The sequence below is a fragment of the Nannospalax galili genome, unplaced genomic scaffold, assembly GCF_000622305.1.
Source record: "Nannospalax galili isolate Female #2095 unplaced genomic scaffold, S.galili_v1.0 scaffold285, whole genome shotgun sequence".
NCBI classification, from domain to species: Eukaryota; Metazoa; Chordata; class Mammalia; order Rodentia; family Spalacidae; genus Nannospalax; species Nannospalax galili.
This window is the reverse complement of record NW_008355157.1, coordinates 2,746,777-2,771,942: the sequence shown is the minus strand read 5'-3', so window position 1 is coordinate 2,771,942 and position 25,166 is coordinate 2,746,777. Positions and strand designations below refer to the sequence as shown.

At 38.2% G+C, this 25,166-nt stretch overlaps 1 protein-coding gene across 3 annotated transcripts in view; it reads right to left on the bottom strand.

Moving 5' to 3' along the window:
* Gphn (gephyrin) overlaps nt 1-25,166 on the bottom strand; it is a 578,173-nt gene that overhangs the window by 36,485 nt on the left and 516,522 nt on the right. For all 3 annotated transcript variants that reach the window (XM_008852141.3, XM_008852142.2, XM_008852140.2), the window contains 2 exons: nt 23,154-23,275; nt 6,191-6,278 (listed from right to left, as the gene is read on the bottom strand). In XM_008852141.3, coding sequence (XP_008850363.1) covers nt 6,191-6,278; nt 23,154-23,275 — 210 coding nt within the window. The remainder of the gene's footprint in view (nt 1-6,190; nt 6,279-23,153; nt 23,276-25,166) is intronic.

Sequence of the window (25,166 nt, the reverse complement as noted above, 5' to 3'; positions counted from 1 at the left end):
TAAAAAAAAAAAAAAAAAAGAAGACAGTGGCATGTACTGAAGTTGCAGAGACCTTTCTTGCAGGCCCTTAAATGTTACAGTGCAGTTTGGAAAGCAAATGCTTATTAGATATAGTTGCTAAATGAATGAAAACATTTTTTCTTATAAAAAAATCTTGGTTTCAGAAATATTTCCCCCACCTCTTTCCAGTTCTTTTTGAACATGAAGAAATGATTCCTGTTCTGTAACAAAGGGAAGGTTTAGACCAGATAGTGATAAGGGCTGAGAATGCTGGGAATCAGTTTAATTTTTTTTTTTTTTGTCTACCTATTGAGGCAGCAAGGACCTTGGTCTAATATTCAGAAACCCAGAGTCAAATAAGAAGAAAAACAAGGAAGGGGCAAGGTCTTTTCCTTAACGAGGGAAGGACAAATGCTACTGTCAGAGCAATTGTCAAAGACCTTCAAATGGACAAAAAAAGTTTATTGGGTATCTAGTACAATGCAACTGTTGGGTTATTTGTGTCTTTGACCTTTTTTGCAGCAATTAAGCTGCAGAAAATTGACAGTACAATGGACTATATTTACTCTGCAGTTCAAAAGTTGAGACTCTAATCTCAAAGTGTTGGTGGGACCTTTGGGAGGTAAATAGGTCATGTGTGTGAAGCCTCATGAATAGAATTAGTATTCTTGGAAAAGGCCAGAGAATTAGATGGATCTCTGCAGCCTGGAAGAGGGTCCTCGCTAGAACCTATCACCCAGTATACTGTACTGCTCCAGACTGCAGAATTTGCCAGCTCCAGAGATTTGATAAATATTTTCTGTTTAAGCCACCCAGCTCATGATATTTTGATATAGCAGCCCAAGGTCAGATGGTAAACTTGATGTTTAGCCAAAGAAATGCAAAAGAATCCTGATTGAGCAGTAATTAATAACTGTGGGTATGGACCAATTTTGCCTCTATTAGTGAATTTATTCCAACATTCCAAATTATCTGTGTAGTATGTGTTCTCTGAATTCTCTTTTGAGTCAATTATATCTTACTGGCTTCTACATTACTGAGTTAAATAAAAACCTGTTACACATGTTCACTTTATACATTTTGAGATGTATAATTTTATGTTTAGAAAAACCATACTTCATCAATTTTGTAGTTGACCTTAAGATGGCACACTAATTTACTGGACTAAACCAGTTGAAATTCACTTGCCATAGAAGTAGACTTTATGAATGGTTTAGACCTGGATGCATCTTTCCTTCATTCTTGGAGTGAATTCCAAAGTAAGTCTGTTGACTTCTGGTTTCTCTAGTTCTGCTCCTATATTGATTTTTGGTTCTGTTTTAGTTTTCATGCACCACCATGTAATTATTCCCCTCTGTGGCAGTAATGACTAGGAATCTGGCTTTATGGTCTAACCACTTGGAGATCTCTGTAAATGGATGATGTAAATCTATTCTGAAGAGAAGATCTAGAAATTTGGTTTATCAGACCTTTTAAATTGTACATTTTTTGAGGATAAATCAATTAAAAATTTATTTCTATGAAGGGAAATACCCGATGAATTCAGCAATTAGTGAAGTTGTAGAATTGAAGCTATTATGTTGCTTATGTGTCTATAACCCATTAATAGATTAAATTATACTGTGTCTTAAAGGTGCTCTGCTCTGATTGGCTTAGAGAGATAAAGTTTGTTTATAGAAATAGGTTATTTCTTAAAATTCCCATGTAATAAAGATTCTGAACTTGGAGTATCTATTCAATTACTTTATTTTTGAGAGATGGTCCCAGATTTACCTCAGACTTTTAAACTCAAGGCTTCCTCTTGCCCCACTTTCCCAAGCAGTTGAGACTAATGTGCATACCACCATACGTGACAACTTATAATATTTAAAATGTGCTTCATTGCAAAGATTCTCTTGGGCTGGAAAGACAGTTCTGATTGAGTGCTTATCTTGTAAGCATGAGGACCTGAGTTTGAGGCCCAGAATCAACATAAAAAAGCTGGGTGTAGTGGTGTGTATTTGCAATTCCAGCATTAGGGAGGTGGAGACAGGCAGATCCCTGGGGCTCACTGGCTTACCAAGCTAGCCTACTTGGCAGCTCTAGGCCAGAAGAGACCCTGTCTCAAAAAAATGATGACTGCTTGCTTGCTTGCTTCCCTCCCTCCCTCCTTCTCTCCCTCCCTTCCTCTTAAGTACACAAAATTCTTTTTGGAACTATAAGTGGCTGACAGGAGTTTCTGGCAGCGTTTTACCCTTCTCCCTAGTTACTCTAAACTACTCTTCCCACTTTGTAACCATTCTCCGCAGCAATGAAGAACTCTAAAGAGAGGCTCATGCCTTTCCATTGGCTATCAGATATTGAAATAATGACCCCCCCCTCAAAGAATTGGAATTTTTACAGGAGACTCATTATGGGAGAAGAAAAAGTGTGAAACCTGGTATCAGCAGAGAAGTAATTTGCTTCCTCAAAGGAGATTTCACAGAGTTCTGACAACTTGTCAGACCACTTTGCCAGACAAACTGGAGTTGAGGTAATGATGGGTCAATGATGGGTGAGACCACACCTTGCCTAGGACTGTTTATCTATTCATACCTCTTGCCATGTATTTAAACCTAAGCCTCATGTGAGAATCTCAAAGATGGACTTGGGGTGGGCGTGGGGTCACTGGACCTCTTTGTTTCTCTTCCTAGTGTGGCCGATTGAATAAATTTCCTTTTTCTGCTTTTCATTGTTACTTGTTTCTTTAATCAGCATACTGATGGGTGGCTGAACCTAGGTTGTTAGGGTTGGTAGGGCTCAGGACTCAACAATTCCAGTAATAACTGTAGAAGGTAAGGACAGTTAGTAGCTCCTGGGAATACTTTAGAATACCCCGTCCTAAAACATCTTTCCTAATGAATTAAAGGTCTGGTGTAGTAACTCACAGAGAGCAAAATAAATAAAATCAATGTTCTTAACTATATTGGCTTTGTTTAAAAGAAGCAAGTCCCTAAGATAATTGTGACATCTTTGTTAGCACTAGTAAAGAGTGCCAGATTCAGAAGTTCCCATCTTGTCTTTACAACATTGGAGTCACAAGTACCAAAATTGTATACTATAAGCTTTTGCCTCTCTAGAAGTACTAGAAAAGACAAACTTTAGGTCTGCCCAGTGGCAATATGGCACAATTAGCTCACTAGGAACTAATATAAGTTCTATATGAAACAATCCCTAGAAATAACAAATTTAGCATTTAAATAGTCTTGACTTTGGGGTGTGCTCCTGTGATACTGAGGTCAACTTGATGGCAATGAAAACACATGCGCTGCAAATAATTTCTTACAGTTTTACCACAGTGCAGCTCTCAAACCCAGCCTTGGCAGCTCAGGAGAGGTCTGTAGCAATGTGCTTTACCTGGTGCTAAAGGCTTCTGGGAGACTTGAAGGAGACTTACAAAGCCATTTATGAGTTGTAAGAATACCTGTTTACACTTTCCTGCTGGAAATAATTTGAAATGGTAGTCTTAGACTGAGATTCTTATTCTTCTGTGGTTTTTGGTAGCTGAAATGCTGTTCTTAAAATAATCTAAAAGTAATATTTGTGAATGGAAGGCAGGCATTTTCTGTTCAAGCTACTAAATTCTGATATTTGCTCTCAGAGACAATAGAGTCCATGGATCAGCTCAGGTTTAAGTTTATAGATAAAAAGGGCAGGGTCCCAATAGAGGGATACTTTTGGAAGCCCTTGTCAAAATATTCCAATGGACTCTCATATGAACATTTGAAAATTGCCCTGCTCTGACTTTTTTCTAGTTCCCTGTCTAGAACTGTTAGACTAATTACTCTTGCCGTTACTTCTCCTTCACATCTCCTATTCATGATTCAAGGACTTTCTTTTCCCCTTAGAGACAAGAGTTATGCAATTTGGGAGTCTTTTAGATAGACTCACTGAAGGGGTACTCCAATTGCCTCGCCCTGCGTCCCTGTTCACAAGGAAGAAGTCAGAGCGGTCTGTGTCCCTATTCCCTACAGGCAATTTGGGTAACCCCTTCAGAGGATGGCATGATAAGAATAGGAGGTAGGAATTGGCTAGGCAGTTAGGGTAAAAAGACCCCAAAGAAATGTAGCCAGTTTCTTGGCTAAAACTCAAAATGTCCTTGGGCCTGTTAGCAACATACTCTGTTCCAAAGGCCAAAGATGTCAAAAGTATTTGGGAGTTTGTATCTAATCCTTAAAAGGTTTTAGGGTTACCTCTTCAGACGAGGGAATGTTGGACGAGAGGGAGTGGGCATGGATTTGATCAGAACACCTTATATGCATGTATGAAATTTTCAATAAAGTTTCTGTAAAAGTTAAAAAAAAAGAGGGGCAGGGTCCAAGATCATATCTCTCTATAATTTATCTTAAAATAAATCAAGCTCCTGAAGGTGGAGAGAGGCTGACTAGACCTCAGTGGATGGACTTGCACGGGGGAGTATGTGGGGATACTGACTTGACACATTGGGTCTTAATACGGATGACAGAGTATATGGGTTCCAGTGGGGGGGGCTGTGGGAGCGTGTCAGTGCGGATGGGGGTATAAAGATGATTAAGAGTCTTTGAGATATTCTGTATAAAATATATACAAAATTCAATAGAAGCAAATTTTAAAAAAGAATGAAAATGGGAATTTTTTTTTTTTTTTTTTTTGAGACAGGGTCTCCCTTATAGACATAGCTGGCCTGGATCTCAGAGATCTGCCTGCCTCTTTCTCGCGAGTACTGGGATTAAAGGCGTGTATCAGAAAATATGAATTTTGATAAACTGCTATTACTAAATTTATTTATTTATTTTTGGTCTTTTTGAGACAGGGTCTCCCTGCAGCCCCAGCTGTCCTGGAACTCACTATGTAGACCAGGCTGGCCTTGAACTCACAGAGATCCACCTGCCTCTGCCTCCCGAGTGCTGGGATTAAAGGTGTGCGCCACCACGCCTGGCTATTATTACATTTTTACTATAATGACTTAGTCATTAGTATGAGATATAAGAAAATTTAAGAAGAGATTATAGGCTGGTAAAATATTCTTGAAACATTTCCAAAATATTTTTGAAAACAAAATGTAGGTTTTATTATTATAGCAAGGAATATTTTACTTCAATAATATTATCTAATAGATCCAACAATCATAAGTTAACACATTTTCTTTTTATTTTATGTGTATGCATGTATTGCCTGCATGTGTGTAAGTGCACCCATGTCATGCAATGCCTGTGGAGGTCAGAAGAAGGCGTTGGATCCCCTGGAACTGGAGTTATGAACAGTTGTTAGCTGCCATGTGGGTACTGGGAATCAAATTTGGGTCCTCTGTAAGAGCAGCCAGTGCTCCTAACTGCTAAGCCATCTCTCTAGCCCCCATTTATGAGTTTTATAAAGAAGGGCCTTCTCTATTTTTTGCCTAAAAGATTTTGGTAAGGTCTAGAATATATGATATGTGAGATGGTGGCCTCTGGAAGTTCATGTTCAGATTGAAAAAGGGAGGATCCTGGAACTCTACATTAGGCATATAAAGGAAGTACTAATGTAGTAAAAGCAAGTGAAAACAAGAAAAGTCTTTAAGGCTAGAGTAAAAAGCATTCTGCAATTTCTAGGCTGCTATTGAGGCAAGCACCCTGACCTATTCCTACTGTATCCTTTCTAGAAAGACCAGCAATTTCTAAAGTCCTATATGCTTTCAACTTTGTGGGGTCCTGGTTAAAAATATCAGATATATACCTGTCCTAGTTATCATTAACTGTCAACTTGACACAGCCTACAATCACCTGAAAAAGCAGTCTCAATTGAGTAACTGTCTTTATCAGGTTGGTCTGTGGATATGCCTGGGAGGGACTGTCCTGATTGTTAATTGATATAGGAGGACTCAGCCCACTGTGGGTGGTCCTGTACCCTGGACAAGTGGTCCTGGACTGTATAAGGAATGAGCATGAGCCTGCAAGTGAGCCAGCAAGCAAATGTTCCTTCATGGTGTCTGCTTCAAGCTCCTGATGCTTAAGTTCCTGCTCTGATTTCCCTCAATGACAGACTATGACCTGGAAGTGTAAGCCAATAAATCCTTCCCTCCTCTAAGTTGCATTGGGTCAGAGAGTTTACCACTGCAATAAAAATCAAACTAGAACACTTCCAGACCCCAGAAATCAGTCATATTCAAGGACATTAAAGTGAATAAATCTTCATGAGTTCCAGTTTTTCATACCTTTTCCCCCATGGATACACCTCCTGATGTGATGATGACATCAGCACGACTGATACCCTCATTCAAGGCATTGAGTAAGTCATCTGGGCTAGAAAAAATAAAGAGAAATACATTAATATACAAAGGCAATATATTAGATACAGTGTTTACTTAAAACCATGATGGAGGGGTGAGACAATGTGAAAGATAAACAATGCCTAGCTAGTTTTGAAAACCAGAGAGAATCATATTACTCCTACAACCTACTGACAAATTATACATACGAGATCAAGAAATATACATCTAGGTAAGGTTTATCTGAGAACAACTGGTCTTTGCCTAAGATAATTAAAAATACCAGACTAATAGAACTAACCTTCTTGGGTGTTTAACAGACATACTTTGAGGTCTATAATAATTCAGTCAGAGGGACATAAAGGACACTTTTTGCTCCTTGCCCTCCTAGGTCCACTAGTTCCAGGGGACTGTGGGCATCTCTCAAAATGTCCTGTGATGGTGGTGGATCACCTGTCCTCTTGATCAAGAAGGCCGAGGATACCCCACCAGACGGACTTGAACCAGTGTCCTATCTGTAGGGAGGAGGGTCAACACAGAGGAATCATGTCCTCCATGCTTCCAATTGAAGCCAACCATGGTGAGGCAGGACCTTTGACTTATCTTCACATAGGTAGAACTTGTAAAAGAAAGGAGCCAGTGGCTCCTCTCAAGCCCATGTGACCCCGGAGGAACAGATCCTCAAACGACCTTAAAAGTAAAAATAAATCGGTTTATCTGGACCAACTGTATGGCCTTAAACACCCAAAAGGAAAGTATAACCAAAGATTAAATGGGCTAACATAACTTCATAAGAGTCCATATGTATAGCTAAAGGCTACATAACAAGCAAGAATGTCAGACAAGTGATACCTTCTTTTGAGTTGATGGCCAGAGTGGCCAAAGGGATTCCCAGATAAGTAACCCAGCACAGAACTGGGAAAATGAACAGCAGACCCCCAATCTTATCTAAAGGAATATAGACAACTAATTACTGCTAGATGAGGAACAGCTGACCTTCCTAAAACAAAGACCTTTAGATAGGCTGACTAGATTCACCAGAAGGGCAAGTAGTGGGGAATGGCTGGGGGTGCCGACAACACAGTAGACAGTAGCAGGGATATCAGAGTATAAGGGCTCTAGTAAGGGGAGGGAAGCTATGGGAGGGTGCTACCTCGGAAGTGGGTGTATAAATAAAAAAACATTCTTCAAAGCATAAAAATTTGCTCTTTAATAATTAGTAGACGTGAAAAACATTACCATTGAAATCTACCTGATGACTTTATATCCATGCTCAGATGCCAAGGAGCTCAGAAAGTAACTGACTGTGACTAGTAATAATCAGATATATAGAGATTAGAAATGCATGTGCATCTTAGTGTCAATTGTATTAAAAATGAATTGTTTTGTATGAAACTATTTTAATAATGAAATGGAGATCTTTTTTAAAGTTAAAATCTCATTTAATTTTATGTCTTATAGGGTTTAGACAGAGTACAATATTGTATAACTGTATTAATTCAACTATATACCTAAAAATTCACAGCCAATTTTGAAAGAGATGCATCTTAGCTCTGGAAATTGTTATTGAATATGTCAATGCTGTTGTAATGAAATGCTTCTTCTAATTATATGGTTATTAACTAAATAATTAAAAAAATAAAACTAAATCATTTTGGGGCTGGAGAGATGGCCCAGTGGTTAAGAGCACTGACTGCTCTTGCAGAGGACCTGGGTTCTATTCCCGGCTGTGGCAGCTAACAACTGTCCTCCAGTTTCAGGGGATCTGATACCCTCTTCTGACCTCCATGGGCACTGCTCTACATGGGTGCACTTACATATATACAGGCAATACACTCATACACATAAAATAAAAATATTTAAAAAATTCACTTTATCCTCTGAGTATACATTAACAATATATTCTGTGTGAAGGAAAATCAAACGGACCTCTGTAGTAAAAGCAAAAATCTTGATGTAGAAAAAGGACCTTGAAAGTGCTGAAGTAGTGACCACTGGTGCTTTTACAGGGTTTCCTGTTCAAACAATGTAGAATAATGAGGAGAAAATGAAGTGTTATAGAGTGTCTAACTATTTTGATTTACTTAAAAATATCTCATATACTAAAAGTTACATGAATCTGGAAATCCCAGGCATACCAGTATAGCTGGTCATGCTAGGTATTGGGAGGAGCATATAAAACTCTTTAGAGAGCCAGGTGTGGTGGCTCACATCTGTTATCCTAGCAATCAGGAAGCTAAAGCAGGAGGATTGCTGTTGAGTTTGAGGACAGCTGGGGCTACATAGCAAGATCCTGTCTCAAAAAACAGAAAACAAACCAAAACAACAAACAAAGACTCTTTGAAGGGAATGAACTGAGTGAAGGCCTGAAAAATGGGCTGGATTTGGACAGGCACAAAGGAATGTCAAAGGGCTTTATAAGCAAGAGAATTACACTAATGAGAACCTGGAAAAGTGATTAAGCCTGAAATGTTTTCAGATCAGTATGGGTCATGGCTTGATTACAGTAAAGAATTTAATTGGAATGATGAGGATAAGTATGACAAGGTGATTTTGGAGACTCTGTCAGGCTTAAAACTATGGAGTTTGTCAAATAGGAAATGGAAGGGGATCCCTAGGAATATGAAAAGCAAGTAGGTATTTATTTGGAAAAGAAAGTGTAGAAAAAAAGGAAGGCAGGCTGAGTGTGTAAGAACTATTTTGAGACGGTAAAAGGACAGGATGAATATTCAGGATTGAAACTAGGCACATGCCTGTCAGCTAGATGGTAAGTCCTTGATGGTATGGATATCATAGGTCTGGGAGAAGACGGGGGTGGTGGTGGTGTGTGTATAGGGACATGGGGACAAAAACAAGGGCCTCGTTCTCTGGATATTGAGCTGCAAAGGACTATCTTGGGACCGAATGATTGAGAGTAAACAAAATGCGAGGCATTAGAACTCAAGAATGGGCAAGATGTCAGGGAGTAGCTGAGAGGGACTATTTAGTCACCACTTTAAATACATATAAAGCTACTGAGCAATGTGACCTGCACATAGCATTTCCCTTGAATTGACGGTACACAGAGAAAGCACACTCTTGTTTTCTGAGAACTTCTTGCTTATGTAGGAGAGGGGCATTTCCCTGACTCTTCTACTTTGTCCCTCATGGATTTCTAACATGGACATCTAAAAAGGGAGTAAGCCTGCCTTTTGATTTTCTAGGGCCTGCTTTTAGTCCCTCTTCAGGTTCTACTCCATTCTTTGTCTTGGGTTCATGAGATAACCCCGTGATGTCCCATAAATCCCTCTTTTTGCTTAAGGTTACTTGAGCAAACTTTGATCAACTAGAAATCAAATAATCTCTCAGTGAGACAGCATGTGTTTCCCAAATCTCATGATTGTGAAGCTGAATATCCTGCTATCTTAATGTACTTGACAAGGAGGGAGAAAGAATGTTATGACACCACATGAAGTAAAAGTGTCTGAGCTTAATCCTGGTATCACTACTTGCTAGATGCCAAACCTTAGACAAAGTACTTAACCCCTTTTTGCCTCAGTTTTTGATATGTAAAGTAGGGGTAATAGAGCTATTGGGACATTAAATAACATAATATATAAAACACTTGGAATAGTAACCAGTTTTTGTACTGACAGAAGTTAATGTCTTGTCCAATAACCTGGTAAAGTATAATTTTAGCATACCAGGCAATTTTTTTTTTTAACATTTTGGAGGAAATCTTAAGTAGGGACTTAACTACATCCATTGAGGTGCATGTGAAAGGTCTAAATAGCAAGGAAGGCCGTTTTCTGGCTTTAATCATTGCTATTTACTACCAGGTTCCTTTATGAGATCTGGATAAAATTTCCCTTTATTCCAGCATTTTCCTGTCCATGAGTATACTGGGTTGTTCTGGATCTGGGAAGCAACCTCCCAAGGAGAAAGATGAGAGTAAAGATTTGAAAAGTGCTTTATGGGAGGTTCAGTCTACCAACATGGGGACCCTTTGGAGTCTTTCAGTTATGTGACTGCACTGGTTACAGCTACAAGAGTACCCATGTATTTGTTGAAGGTAGAGTCTATGTATAAAAATAAAAAACTTAAAATTATGCAAGTGATTGGTTCTTGAGGCTCAGAGTCCTGGGCTCCTTGCCTTGCTGGATCCTACTTTCATTGAGTCTGATGGCTGATCTAAGGATTAAATGAGGAAAGCATAAAAACACAGCACCATTTAGAATGTAGTTCAGGTGAATGGATAATGAATATTATCAACAAAATGCAATTCTGTGTTAAAACAAGGAAACAGTTAATCTCATCCAGCCGTATATCTCACCAGTCAGGGATGGAAGAACATTTGTGAAACTATAAACATTCAGATAACTGAGCACTAAGTAATATTCTGGAAAAGTGACTGTAAATGAGAAAGTGAATTAGAAGAGACCTCAGCTAGGAAACAGAAAAGGGTTCTGTAGTGAAATATCCATCTGTGTATTCACATACATTTAATTATGAAAACAAATAATTGAACTGAAATAATGATTGAATAAACTGGAGAATTATAATTGCTGAATATAAACTCAAGTTATAGAAATGTAACGTAAAAGAAAATTTACAAGCCGGGCATGGTGGCACACGCCTGTAGTCCCAGCACTTGGGAGGCAGAGGCAGGTGGATCTCTGTGAGTTCAAGGCCAGCTTGGTCTGTAAAAAAAAAAAAAAAAAAAAAAAAGAAAATTTAATTAAAGCATTTTTCTTCATTACCTAAAAGTAGAGGGGTTGGAGGGGGTAAATGGGAGAAGTAAATAGGGATAGATCTGGGAGGAGTTGGGAAAGGAGGGAATATGACTATGCATTGAATGATATTCTCAAAAAATTAATAAAATATTTTTAAAAGATCTCATCTGATTGATATAGGTGGGCATGAGAATGTCTGTAGGAGGGATATAGTCAACACCTTTTTATATGACAGTGAATAAAAGCATATTGACTATGAGCATCACTAGTTGGAAGGAAAATATGAAGGGAATTGAAAGGTCTGGCAGAACTTCCAAAATAATAAGAGGATAAAAGAGCAAATAGTAACTGGAGCTACCCAACAACAGAGACAAGGAAAGACAATAAAGTATTATAAATAGTAGCAGAAGTTAAGATGGAAGCAAAAAATATCATGGGAATCATTTACAGCAAATTTCCTATTAAAGCAAAAGGAATAATAATAATAATAATACTAATAATATAAGGCAGATGGAAGATAGGGTTTATGGTTTTAATAAGCTCAGATTTCATCTTAATGTTAGTTTTTAGGAGAATAATTTTAAAATGTATTATTTAATTTTATTATTTATTTTATGTGTATGAGTATATTGCCTGCATGTATGTAACTGCACCTGTGTTGTGCAAAGCCTGTGGAGGCCAGAAGGGGGAGTTAGATTCCCTGGAACTGGCGTTACGGATGGTTGTTATCTGCCAACTGGGTGCTGGCAATTGAACTCAGGTCCTCTAGAAGAATAGCAAGAGTTCTTAGCCACTGAGCCACTCTCCAGCTCCCTTTTAAAAAATATTTATCATTTATTTATTTATTTTTTAGAAAAATATTGAAAGAGATAAAAGAGTGAAAATAACTGGTAGGACAAAATTCCACCAGGAAAATGTAAGTAAGCAAAAAAGCAGGAGTGGCAGTGTTAAAGTCAAAGTTAAAATATTGAAAATGAAAGAGACAACAAATTATAATAAACATGCAAAGGCGATACAGTAATATGTAACTATCTTATGACACATTCTCTTTTCATATACACTTGCTGATTGTCCTGCCAAATTCTTGCCCACTGTAAGCACTCAGTTTAAATGTCCTGGGTTGACCCTGGGTTTGAGTAAATTTCTCCACAGTGACTTTGGGAATAAACAGTTAAAACAATATTACAGAAAACAATATTTTCTGAGTGTTGGAGAGAGAATACTTAATATTTGTATTATCATAACACTTTCTTTGAGATGAAACTAAATAAGGCAAAACAGGATTGTGCATTTAAATATCTGAAAGGCCGCCATGTAGAAAAGGGAGTCAGCTTATTTGTGAAGAAACGGAGATTTGGCTCAGTCATAGAAAAACATCCTTAGTATAATAATAGCATCCAACAAGAGAATGGGCTTCCACATAAAGAAGTAAAATTTTCTCACTAAAATAATTAAAAACCCAATGACTGGCTAGAAGACATTTTCCTTGACTAGTCCAGATAACATCAGGAAGTCCTCTTATTCTAAGATTTTGAGTCTATGGAAATACCAATCGACATAAACAATGGCTATTTTCTCTTCTGATATATTATGAAGCATAGGGGAAATAGATTTGAGCACTGTAATATGATACTATGTTGTATGTCATACTCTTCTTCCTCTTTTTTAGTGTGTATGTGTGTGTGCTATGCATGCATGTATATGCATGCTTGTTTGCAAGTGTATGGGCATGTGTGTGTGGACATGCATGGGTAGGAGCATGTGCATATGAGTGTGGCAGCCTGAAGATGATGTAGGGCATCTTCCTCCATCACTCTCCACTTTACTTATTGAAGCAGGGTCTCTTAGTTGGACCCAGAACTCACTGATTGGCTAGTCTGTGGGGGGGAATCTCTTACTCTGCTTTCAGAGTGCTGAGATTACAGGCGCCACCATGCCTACCCAGCATTTACCTGGTTTCTGGGGATAAGAATTCCAGTTCTCATGCTGACTTGGTGAGTGCTTCATCTATTGAGCTATCTCCCCAGCTTCCTTTCGCTTTTTGAACATCAGAATCTTTCTTATATTTGGCTTAAATGAAAAAAAAAGGAAGTACCTTTTCTTCCTAAAGCTATGACCTTCATCTTCAACTTGGAAGATAGCTACCAATAATAGTACCAATTTCCTTCAGTTCTAAATTTCATGCTAAAGAAGTATAAACATAACAAACAGGTAGAAAAAAGGTAAAGGAGAAATGTATGTCAAAATAAATTTACCAGAGACTTAATGTGACTTTCTCAAGACTATGTACTCATCAGTTTCTGTGCAAGAATGAAATGGCTATCTCGGCTGGAAGATACGCCATCTTTTTGCTCTGCAAATCAGCAAATCTGATTGCATAGGGAGTCTGCTTCATTAAAACTCTTTTGCTTTTAAAAAAAATTATCTCTGTCTTAAATTCTTATAATCCTGACTGGCATAAAATTCCTTTTACTTTGCTATAAAGTCTGCTGCAAAACTGAGGATCAAGACAGAGCCATTACCCAAGTTGAGGGTTTATAAACTTTAGAGTACTCAGAATGTAAATGCATTTTTGTTTAAAAATATTTAATATAAATACACAGATGGACAACAGCTGCTAATTAGTTTTTCTGTTTCATCTGTTACATCAACTGCAAGCTGTATCATTCTAAGATGAAGGAAGATGATAGACAGTGAGAAAACCTAAGATTTGTGGATTAAGGAATAAAGGCAGTTAATAAATATCCAAACAACAAAAAAATAGCATGGGGCATTTACTTCTGTCTTCAAAAATCAAGGATAACTATAAGTATTTTCTGGGTATTACTTCGTGTATGGCATAAAACTGTGTATTGTATATAGCTATTATTTTCTCCTTCTTCAGGCCCCCTGTGCATCCTGCATCTATAGAAAGAGATCATAAGTCATGCTTTCTTATCACATAAGTTAACAAGCTAGTACTGACAATAAAAGTTTAAGAAAATAAACAACAATAATATCACTGATTGAATTAAAATATATTGATTAAAATGAAAAATACATATAAGAAATTGATTATATGACTGAGACAGAATGATCAGAACTGTTTGGTAATTAGCGTAATTAGGAAAGTCGATCTGAAATATACTACTTTTTATGAGGTAAGGATAGGAAAGCAATTTCTACAGGTACAGTTACCCAGAGATTACTCCTAGAAGAAATAAAAATATCAACTACACTGTGAAGAATTAGGGGAGGGGTTCTAAATATGCTCAAAATATGCTGTATGAAATTTGCAAAAATTCAGTGAAAAAAAAGAAAGTCAACTCTAACAGTCACTAAAAAAGTCTCCCAGAAGAGTGAGAAGAATGTCTTCTCATTAAATATGTTTGTTAAGGGACAAGGAACACTCTTTGTTAATGAATAGAAAATGAGAGAGGTTTTCTAATAAAAGATGAGAAAATTATGTTTATTCAAAATTTAAAACTTCATATTTTCAGCAGAAAAGAGTGCTCATTTCATAAGGGAAATAGAGAATTTATAAAGAAGAACTGATTAAACTGAAATCTAAATTCTCCTTGTTGATTAGAAAAGTCCTACTTTAAGAACATTAGGTAAGCACTAAGAAGTTAGATGTGTTTGGTTCACAAATTGGAAATTGTAAGGCACTGGGCTTTGCCTAAGTAATCACTGTACTATTAAGTCTATCTTGATAATTTCTGCTAAATGTGCCAGTTTTATAAGAACCCAACTTGCTATCTCAGTACTTGTTAATCTACTTCATGCTTTAATGTGAAGAGGCAGCTTCACAAGTTGGCAACAGCAAGAGCACAAGACTGAAATCCAAAACATCAGTCTAAGACAGAGTCAAGCAAGCCCCGATTAGAGTGGGGCAGTTCTATGAAGCCTTCTTTTCCAGAAGGGGGACCACTTCACTTAATTACAGAAATCTCTCAGCCATTCAACTCTTAAAAGGCTACAAGATTCAAGTCAGCAGTTGGGAAGCTGTATTACTGAATTGTGTCTTCAGCTGAGGTAGGAATACAAATGGCTTAATTGTTAAAATCACTTTTAGGAATTATATGAACTCAATTAAAGCAATGTAATTATTCTGTGCATTTGATCATGCTTGTTCCTTGTTATATTCATGAGGTAAATGCCTTAGAGCAGCTTCCCAAATAGGAAGGTACCTTGTAAAATTCTTCTGAATGGTTATATACACAAAATTTCCAGGTTCCATAGAAAGAGAAGATGTTACAGGAAAAGACGGCAGGGCTGTCTAGTCTAGGAACTAACTGCACCCTCACTACCTGCTGTGGACATAGTGCTTTGCCCTGGTAGTCAAGAAGCTTACTATTATGTGTTGGGAAACAGCGTACATCGACTAAATACAAACAAATCCTTTATTTACTCTGTTCGGTAGATAAACAGAGTAAGCAAATCCTTTATCTACTTTTTATCTGTTTCTCAAAGAAATTTTATTAGGAAACTAGAAAGAAAATACAAAAGCAGAGACTCACATATGCTCAAATGACCAATATCTTTTTTTTTTTTTTTTCTTTTCTTTTTTGGTCTTTTTGAGACAGGGTCTCCCTGTAGCCACAGCTGGCCTGAAACTCACTATGTAGACTAGGCTGGCATTGAACTCACAGAGATCCTCCTGCCTCTGCCTCCCCAGTGCTGGGATTAAAGGTGTGTGCCACCACACCTGGCTAAATGATCAGTATCTTTTAAAAAGTTTTGGCCAAAACTCTGTTAGCTGGCAAGTATAGTACTTAGTAACTCATGCTGCCTAGGACAAACAGAAGCTAATAGATAACTGAATAACTGAACCAGCCACAGGGGAAAAAAAAAAAACCTAGGGCATTAGTCCCTATTCAAGGTAGAAACGGGATGGTATTTACAAGTATATAAACTAACATATATTTGTGCATCTGGAACACCTAAGCTTGACTAGTTTCATACTCAGGGAGGGAACAAAAGATTTGCAAGTCAATAGTCTGAAGAATTAGAACAGAAAGCCAAGGAAGAGGTATAGGAAAATTTGTATTGGGGCTGGAGAGATGTCTCAATGGTTAAGAGCACTGGCTGTTCTTGTAGAAGACCCAGGTTTGAATCCCAGCATCCATAGGACAGCTAACAACTGTCCATAACTCCAGTTCCAGGGGATACGAGGGCCTCTTATGTCCTCCACAGGCATTGCACAACACAGGTGCACTTACCTACATGCCAGAAATACACGTATATACATAAAATAAAAATAAATAAAAAATTAAAAAAACTTATATTCAGAGTAACATAGGCAGAGAGCTTCAAAAGCCAAGAAAACATTACAAATGAAGGATTCTATGTTTCCAATTTGATAAACACGTTTTCCTATCCAGATCGTGTACTAATCCAAGTTCTAGATGAACTCGAACATTTGTTTTTTTTGAGACAGGGTCTCTCTATAGCCCTAGCTTGCCCGGAATTCATTATTTAGACCAGGCTAGCTTCAATCTCACAGAGATCTGCCTGACTTTGCCTCCCAAGTGCTGGGATTAAAAGTACTGGGATTAAATGTAGTTCTGAAATCTTTTAAAAAAATATTTTATTGTTTTTATTTTTTATGTGTGAGTGTATTGCCTGCATGTATATGAGAGCACCCATGTCGTGCAATGCTGTGGAGGTCAGAAGAGGGCTTCGGATTCCCCTGGAACTGGAATTAGGGATGGTTTGTAGCTGCCATGTGGGTGCTGGGAATTGAGCCTGTGTCCTCTGCAAGAGCAGTCAGTGCCCTTAACTGCTGAGCCATCTCGAAATCTTTTTTTTAAATTGAATTTTTTGTGTATTTAATACAGAACAGCTCAAACAATCTTAATCATCTTTATACCCCCGTCCACAGTGGCATCCTCTCATAGTCACCCCCCCAGCCCATATACTCGGCCTTCCCTGTTAAGGCCTGCTGGGTTGTCAGTGTCCTCAGCTGTTCCCCAAGGCAAGTCCGTCCACTAAGTTTAGTCAGCCTATCTAGAGTCCCTTGTTTTAGGAAGATCAGCTCTTCTTCATCTAGCAGCAATCAGTTGCTAACATTCCTTCAGATAAGATTGAGGTCTGCTGTTCATTTTCTCAGTTCTATGCTGGGTTATTGTCTGCCTGAGTTTGCATGGGACTTGTGTATGCTGACACCATTGTCATAGAATCCTATGAACAGGTTTCCAGGAGCTTGTAGGACTCCGTTTCCACATGGTCATGCACCTCCTCCCTGGCTCTTCCAATCTTTTTGCCCCCTCTTCTGCAATGGTCCCTGAGCCTTGGGTGGGAGTTGTTTAGTAAAGGGGTCTTGTTCAAGGACCAACATTCAACAGACTCTTGATCTCTACATTTTGGCTATTTGTGACCTTTTGTGTTCCTGGCCCTCCATTGCATGAGGGAGCTTCATTATTGAGGACTGAGAGATTCATTAGTGTCCTTTTCTCTATCCCTGCTCTATGTTTCATGAGCCTTAGGTGTAGATGTTGCATTGGAGATGTGTCACTTAGGCCTGGGTAATTCATAGACAATGTCGGTGTGTGACCAGTTGTGGTACTTAGTAATAATCTCTGACTGGTGCAAAATGAGCTTCTTTGATGAGTGGTGGCTGAGATATTTGTCTGTAAATATAAGGATACATATTTTGCACATAGTAAGAAATCACATTAGTCTAGTGATGTGACAGTCTTGGGGTTTTCTCTAAGATCTATGGCCACTCCAGCCATATGTATTAGGTTATATTTACATTACCACACTTGAGTTTCCTTTGAGTAGTCGTTTAGTCAAATTAGGTAGCTGCTGATTGCCCCCAAGATAAAAGTGCCACTACTGCACCAATGATGTATGCTGTGATGTGGTTATTTGGTCTTGAATCATCCATTGATGTTTTCTCTTGGCACCTTCATAGCACTCTCCAAAGCTCTGAGAGCGGCCTTCAGGGGAACTGGTTGCAGGTCAATTGCGGCTCTATTGCTTCAAATCTTGTGTCTGAAGTACGTTCTGTCTTCGGCAGCAGGGTCTTACCTTCAAGTTCTGGGAGGCCATCAAGGGCTATGGCAATAGCCTGAGTAATTTTAGGAGTCCCTTGACCACCCTGGCCAACAACACAAAGGGAGGTATCTCCTGTCTGGCACTTTCTTGTTATGTAGCCTTTAGCTATACACATGGACTCATGTAGAGATAATGTATGTATAATTGGTCAGTAGGTTATTGGACTAATGTGGTTCCCTCTGGTTTTTTAAAACTAGCTAGACATTGTTTATCTCTCCTTTCTCTCTCACTGTGTAACCCTTCCGCCATGGTTTCCTTGTTTAAAGTGCCCCCATTTTTTGCATTTCTCCCTTGATAGTACCCGCCACCTATGGTCCCACCTCTCTTGAGCTCCTTCTTTCCCTTTATCTCCAAGGTTCCTTGAATAATCCTCTCTCCCCTCCCATTTAAATAACCCCATTAAAATTATTTATTTATTTATTATTTTTATTTTATGTGTATGAGTGTATTGCCTGCATGTATGTGAGTGCACCTGTGTCGTGCAATGCCGCGGAGGTCAGAAGAGGGCTTTGGATTTCCCTGGAACTGGAGTGAAGGATGGTTTGTAGCCACCATGTGGATGCTGGGAATCGAACCCGGTCCTCTGCAAGAGCAGTCAGTGCTCTTAACTGCTGAGCCATCTCTCCAGGCCCAATAACCCCATTTAAAAAGAAAAATTTTTATTTATTATTTTTATTTTATGTGTATGAGTGTATTGCCTGCATGTAGGTAAGTGCACCTGTGTCGTGCAATGTCTGCAGAGGACAGAAGAGGCTGTTGGATCCCCTGGAACTTGAATTATGGACAGTTGTTAGCTGTCATGTGGATGCTGGGATTCAAACCTGGGCCTTCTGCAAGAACAACCAGTGTTCTTAACTGCTGAGCCATCTGTGCAGCCCCAATAACCCCATTTTTATCCATTTTTCCCTTAGTAACACCTGTTTCCTACTGTTCTTCTCTCTCAGGTTCTTTCTTTTCCTTTATTTCATTCAATTTCAGTCAAGAACTTTCACTGAAATCTTTTATGTAACTCTTTCTGATCACTCTGGCTTATAGTTGTTACTGCTCTTCTGACATATGTAGTATGTCTTCAAAATGACAGCAGACAATTTTGGATTATTAACCTCAAGAAATTTAGATTTGGCTAGGCAAGGTGGCACATACCTTTAATCATCTCAGAAAAAAAAAAGGAAAGAAAAGAAGGAGAAATTTACATTCCAGTTAGTGCCTTTGTACTAACTAGCTTTACAATATCAGTCAAATTACTTGACACTTCTTGGCTTCAAAATTTGTCTTTTAGAAGAAGAAAAAGAAGGAGGAGGAGGAGCAGCAGTAAAGAAGATTCCTAGGAACTCAGTGATATGCTCCATACAGTATGAGAAATAGATCTTAGAAAATGTATTTTAATATAGACATAATATTTACAAATGAATATTTTTCAAATACTGTTAACTCTCAGGTATTTGAACCATCTTTCCTCAAATCTTCAATGTACTATTAACTTGAACAGTTTTAAATGAAAGGTGCACTAAACAGAGTCACACTTTAGCTCAATTCAATCCAAATAGTAACAACAACCTACTCTTCAATTTTACATTGATTGTAAAAATCATGGTAGGTGATAAGAACAAGAGCTGAAAAGTAGAATCATACAGAATTTAAAAACCACACTCAAGCCTTTTTAAATGACAAGAATATAACTGTCACTCTCTCCCCTTATCTGTCATAGCTTAGTATGGGTTCTGTGCTTGAAAACATTCTTGATTCCTTCTTAGCCTGCTTTAAACACAGGGCACAGTTCTTCCCAGGACTCTCCTTGTTTCCCTGGCGAGTTTCTCACGGAGGCTTCTGTATAAAAGTATTTGCTTTCATTAGAAAAGGGCTACAAAGGAAAAAGAAGGAGGCAAGCTGCACAGAATATCAATAGGCGGTACAGTAATGTACCTTGTTTCTTTTGTTAAATTCCCAGTACAGATTTCCATTAGAATAGTAATAAATTCTTTCCTCCTACATTCCACTTCTGAGTCCTCAACCATTTACTTACAGCTTGTTTAATATAGTACTCAGTACTCTAAGATTAGAAAGCCTAGATTAGCATCACTTACTTAATAACAACAACAACGGCAACAACCACCACCACCACCACCATAACCCTGCTCTCAGTTTGACATAAGTTATAGGTACCAAATAAAAGGATATACATTAGAAATGGACACATTTTGCTAAATGCCTATACTAGTTATAGTTTGTTGTTCTTTACACTCTTTTCACAGTACATTTTAAAGTTAAATGTAACATCAGTATTACAACATTATTAGAAAATGTCTATCATAAATCAAGTAAGGACTCCACATAGTTAAACATCACAGATCCTCCAGCTGCTCCTCCCACCCCCAGCTCTCTTTGGGCAAAGGGCTGATAAAACATGGCCCTGCAATCTTCCTCCTCTTTGCAGCTGGAAACAATCTTGAATTAGAGCTTTACTTTCATCAGTGCCTGTGACTTCTAGCACACAGGCTAGGTCACTATGGTATGGAACTTACCATCCACCTGAACACTATGAGTCAGAAACTCCATTTGTTCTTGGGCTCTGAAGGAATGAGGGGTCTGTGTCCTTTAAGGGCCCTATCATGGCTACTCATGGCCTTTGATGCTGTCTCTCCTAACTGCTCTCCCGCTTCAGGGCCTCCTCATGGCTGTCTATGGCCATGAGCCTGTAGCTCTCTTAATGAAAGTTTATCTGAAGGATAATTCCTTAGCTTCCTTGTCTACAAACCTTCCTTTTAAAAAAGCTACAACAATTAGTATACTAATATAAGAGTCTTTTAAAGGTCCTTTGGCCTTTATGATAATGTCAGTAATATAGTATATTAAGCTGTCCCCCCCACCACCCACAAAAAACAAAACAAAGCTGGCTGTTGTGGCCTAGGTACATGGAGGGCTGAGGTAGGAGTATTGGGAGTTTAGAAGCTAGTCTATGATACATGGTAAGATCCTGTTTCAAACAAGCAAACACACACACACATACACACACACACACACACACACACACCTCACAAAATGAAACAATAGAAGCAAGAACAGATATAAAATTATAGGTCAGAGAAGCGCAGTTTAGGGCTAAAACGATTTAGAAAAAAGCTCCTTTTACATTTATGTCTCAGAGTTCATTAACATACTTGGAGGCAGGGCTAGTACCACTGTTGAATGGGAACTAATCCTACAGACTACAGTAAGTTTGCTTCTTAGACTTTTAGGCTTGCTCACTTTATGCCTTTTAAGATTCTTGTATTAATCCCATCTCTTCTCACAAGTTGATTTTTGTGTTCTTTAAGGTTACATATACATCAAGATAGGTTTTAGGTACTAGAAATTTATATAGGTTACTGCTCAGGCAGGTTGTTGCCCTGCCCCCCTGAAGTCCTTTCCACTCCTTTAAGTTGGCTGGTTACTTAGCTACGAACTTCTCTTTTTGATTAAGAAAATATTTTTTGATTCCTTCATTTTTATTTTCTGTATATGTGTGTTTTTCCTACATGGATGTAAGTGCAATCATGTCATGTGATATCTGAGGAGGGCAGTAGTGGGAGTAAGATCCCCTTGAACTGCAGTTACAGATGGGAGCTGGGAACCAAACCTGGGTTCTCTGCAAGAGCAGTAAGGGCTCTTAACTGCTGAGCCATCTCTCTAACCCAGCTATGAACTTGTTTAGAGTTAAAAAATTCAGGTAGATAAAAATGGTGAAGATTTAAAGAACAATGTATAAAGACACATCAAACAATCTCTATTCCAATGTTTGGGGATGGGGAAGGGGGATCAGAAAGAACTTTAAAAAGTAGGCAAGATGTTAGTGTCTAAGATTTGCACTGTGCCTACTTTTTATCCAAGATTGGTTGACAGAATACCCTGCCACAGCATACCTTGTAAAATGAGAGGGTAGAGTCTGGAAAAGCCTAACTTAGGGAAAGGATCCATGCATAATGAGCTCTACTCAGTTACAGGTAGAGATAAGGGAGAAGGAGGTGATTATAGGTGATAGATACATGGTATCCATCATTCTGACTGATCTAGTTTCATCTCCACCAGGCTCAGAGAACTGGAGATAGTGATGGTGAGAAGAGGCTGAGTAGCAGTAGTGCTTAGTAATGGGATGCTCAGGAAGCATGGACATTTTCTTTTAAAAATATTTTATTAATTATTTTTATTTTATGTGTATGTATGTATTGCCTGCATGCAGGTAGGTGTACCGGTGTCATGCAATGTCTGCAGAGGTCAGAGGAGGGCCATGGATCCTCTGGAACTGGAGTTACAGATGACTGTTAGTGGGTCATGTAGGTGCTGGGAATTGAACCTGGGTCCTCTGCGAGAGAAGTGAGTGCTTTTATCGCTAAGCCATCTCTCCTGCCCCAACCACAGACCTCTTCTGATGACATGTGAGACACAACACTAGAAGCTGACAGAAATGTTTGGAGAATTTGCTGGAGTTCTGAGTTAATTTGATAGGCTCTTAAAGATGGGAAATTATAGTTAAAGTGATTTCTTGCCAGGCATGGTGACGCATGCCTTCAATCCCAGCACTTGGGAGGCAGAGGCAGGCGGATCTCTATGAGTTCAAGGCCAGCCTCGTCTACATAGTGAGTTCCAGGGCAGCTGGGGCTACAGAGAGACCCTGTTTCAAAAAGACCATAAAACAAAATAAAATGATTTCTTTTGTCCTTTTAAGTGGGTGAAGCTGGAAGGAATTTGGCTTACAAAGGGTAAAACCAATGTACAAGTCTTTGAAACAATTGTACTTAAATGCCAAAGAATCGGGTAATGCTAATTTTGACTGTCTTAGGCTTCTCACCTGTGGTTTCAATGTCTTTCTTGAAATAAAAGTATGAACAGGAATCCATCACTTTTGTTCCACTGGGATAAAGCCAATGACATGAAACAAGATCTCTAGACTTTCACACTCACAGCAAAGCAAAATATTTCTCCTGTTGTAATACACATTTGAAGAAAATGTTTGTTCCTAAAGTGCATATACACCTCTATAATTCTTAGGTTCTGAAGAACGTGATTGATGCAAATTATACTGATAAATCTGTCTCTTTAGCACCAACTCTACCTACCCTAATGGTCTAAACATTCATATTTCACATTGACTACTTTTCAAAACAAAATGTGATACTTACTTGTCTCCCACAATTCCCAGGTTGATTGTGGGGTAACCGTGTTCCTGAATTGTTGCTAGGAGGGTTGAACGATTGCTGTCTCGAATCTTTCCTGGTAAGAGGTCATCTTCAGGATTTAGGAGCTATAAAGCCAAAAAACCACCACTAATTATTTTCTTAGACAATGTTGCCTATTCTTATGAAAGAAAAGAGATGTGAATGGAGTATAGCATCTGTTATAGTGTCTGGCATGTAGAAGGTACATACTCAAAGGATCTTTAAATATATTTCAAGTAAAGGAGACTAGTGACCCAACAGTGGGCCAAATATCACACCAGCTTTGACTATAATTCAACAATAATGTTTAAACTTCTGGGCCTTTCTAGCAACTAACTATTATAAAACAACTATCTTTTGTCTGCCAATATTATCTCCCAATTTATCTTACAATGAGACCATCTGAAGTAAAAATTTAAGTCTGAAGAGCAAGATCACATACTTTTTTCTTTTAAGCTTTTTGGTCTGTTTCTGAAGTGGGATCAACAGTATAAAAGAAAAACTCTAAGACTGGCCTGATGGCACACGCCTTTAATTATAGCACTTGGATGGCAGAGGCAGGAGGCTCTGTGTGAGTTCAAGGTCAGCCTGGTCTACAGAGTAAGTTCCAGGCTAGCTGGGGCTACAGGGAGACCCTGTCTCAAAAAGCCAAAAAAAAGAAAAACAACAAAACTCTAAAGGAGACAGATGTTTTGTATCTGAGACTATCAACCTTAAACAAGTAATACTTAACTACACATATCTACAATTCCATTACATAGAATCAATAGGCCTTTTTTAAGACGTAATTTCTACTAGCACCTCTATGAAGAAAGCCAGACGAATCTTACTTACACTAGTCTGTTTTGAAATATTATAAAATTAAAAGAAGTACTTAATTTAGGGATCTGAGAAGGATCAACCCAGGGCCTCATATGCTTTAGTACTAAGCTACATCCTCAGCCCTCAAACTACTACTTGGAAATGAGATGGGAGGAGGTAGACAGTAAGCCTGTATGTACAACTCAGATGTTTGGCTGCTTATCTGGTGAATAATCAAGGCTTCTCATACCAGTTCTTACAAACAATTAAAGTCTTCTACCCCAGTCTTTCTGCTCTATTAGTGATATTACCTAGTCAGACTTTGGCTTTATGTTGAAAAAGCAGCAGCTTTGCAACTGACCATTTTCTTACAAATAGGCTAGAAAAAATTCTTTAACTGCCTTGTTTGGTGTTATCTGGAAGTCTTCCCTCAGATGCCACTTCAGTAATCCACTTCTATCCTTAGTTACTGGAAGTGATTTGAAAATTGTTATTGCAATGTAAATATAGATTAATTTCTTATATTTAACAAAATTATTGAATCATAATTCTGTAAGGGTCAACAATTGTAGCTCTTTAACTTCATTAATCAGACAAATTGCTTTAGAAAGAAAACAGTTTATATTATTATTTTTGGATACAAGGGTATTTTCTTTGTCCCTTTCTGTTATGTTGTTGCTAACAATTCCAAAAATAACACAACTATGGACCATCAGAGAACCAGTTCTTTGTAAAACTGAAATAATGAAATAATAGCTAGTTGAATGATGGGGTGGATTTAGAGCACATTTTAAGTATTTTCAAAGAACATCAAAATTAAGTGGATGGCTAAATATAAGAGAATGAACTCATATTTTTCTTCTTTACAACTTAATCTCATTTTCTGTTATATTTCCAGTCAGAAATAATGCTTAAAACTTACTTCAGTTAAAATGTGTAAGACAAAAAACAAAAAACAAAAAAGTAAAACAACAACAAAAGAAATCACCATATCCAGAACTTGTTGCTTTCCTGTCTACTACATAAATTCCAATATGCCACTTTTGGTATCGTCTGTGGTGCTGTTCACTATCTTCTTGCCTTTTCAATATTGAACTTTTGGATCATAGTTTTTACCTTTTTCTGTCTACCCTCCTCCCAAAGACCTCAGTAGTTGAAAATATTCTATTTTATCTC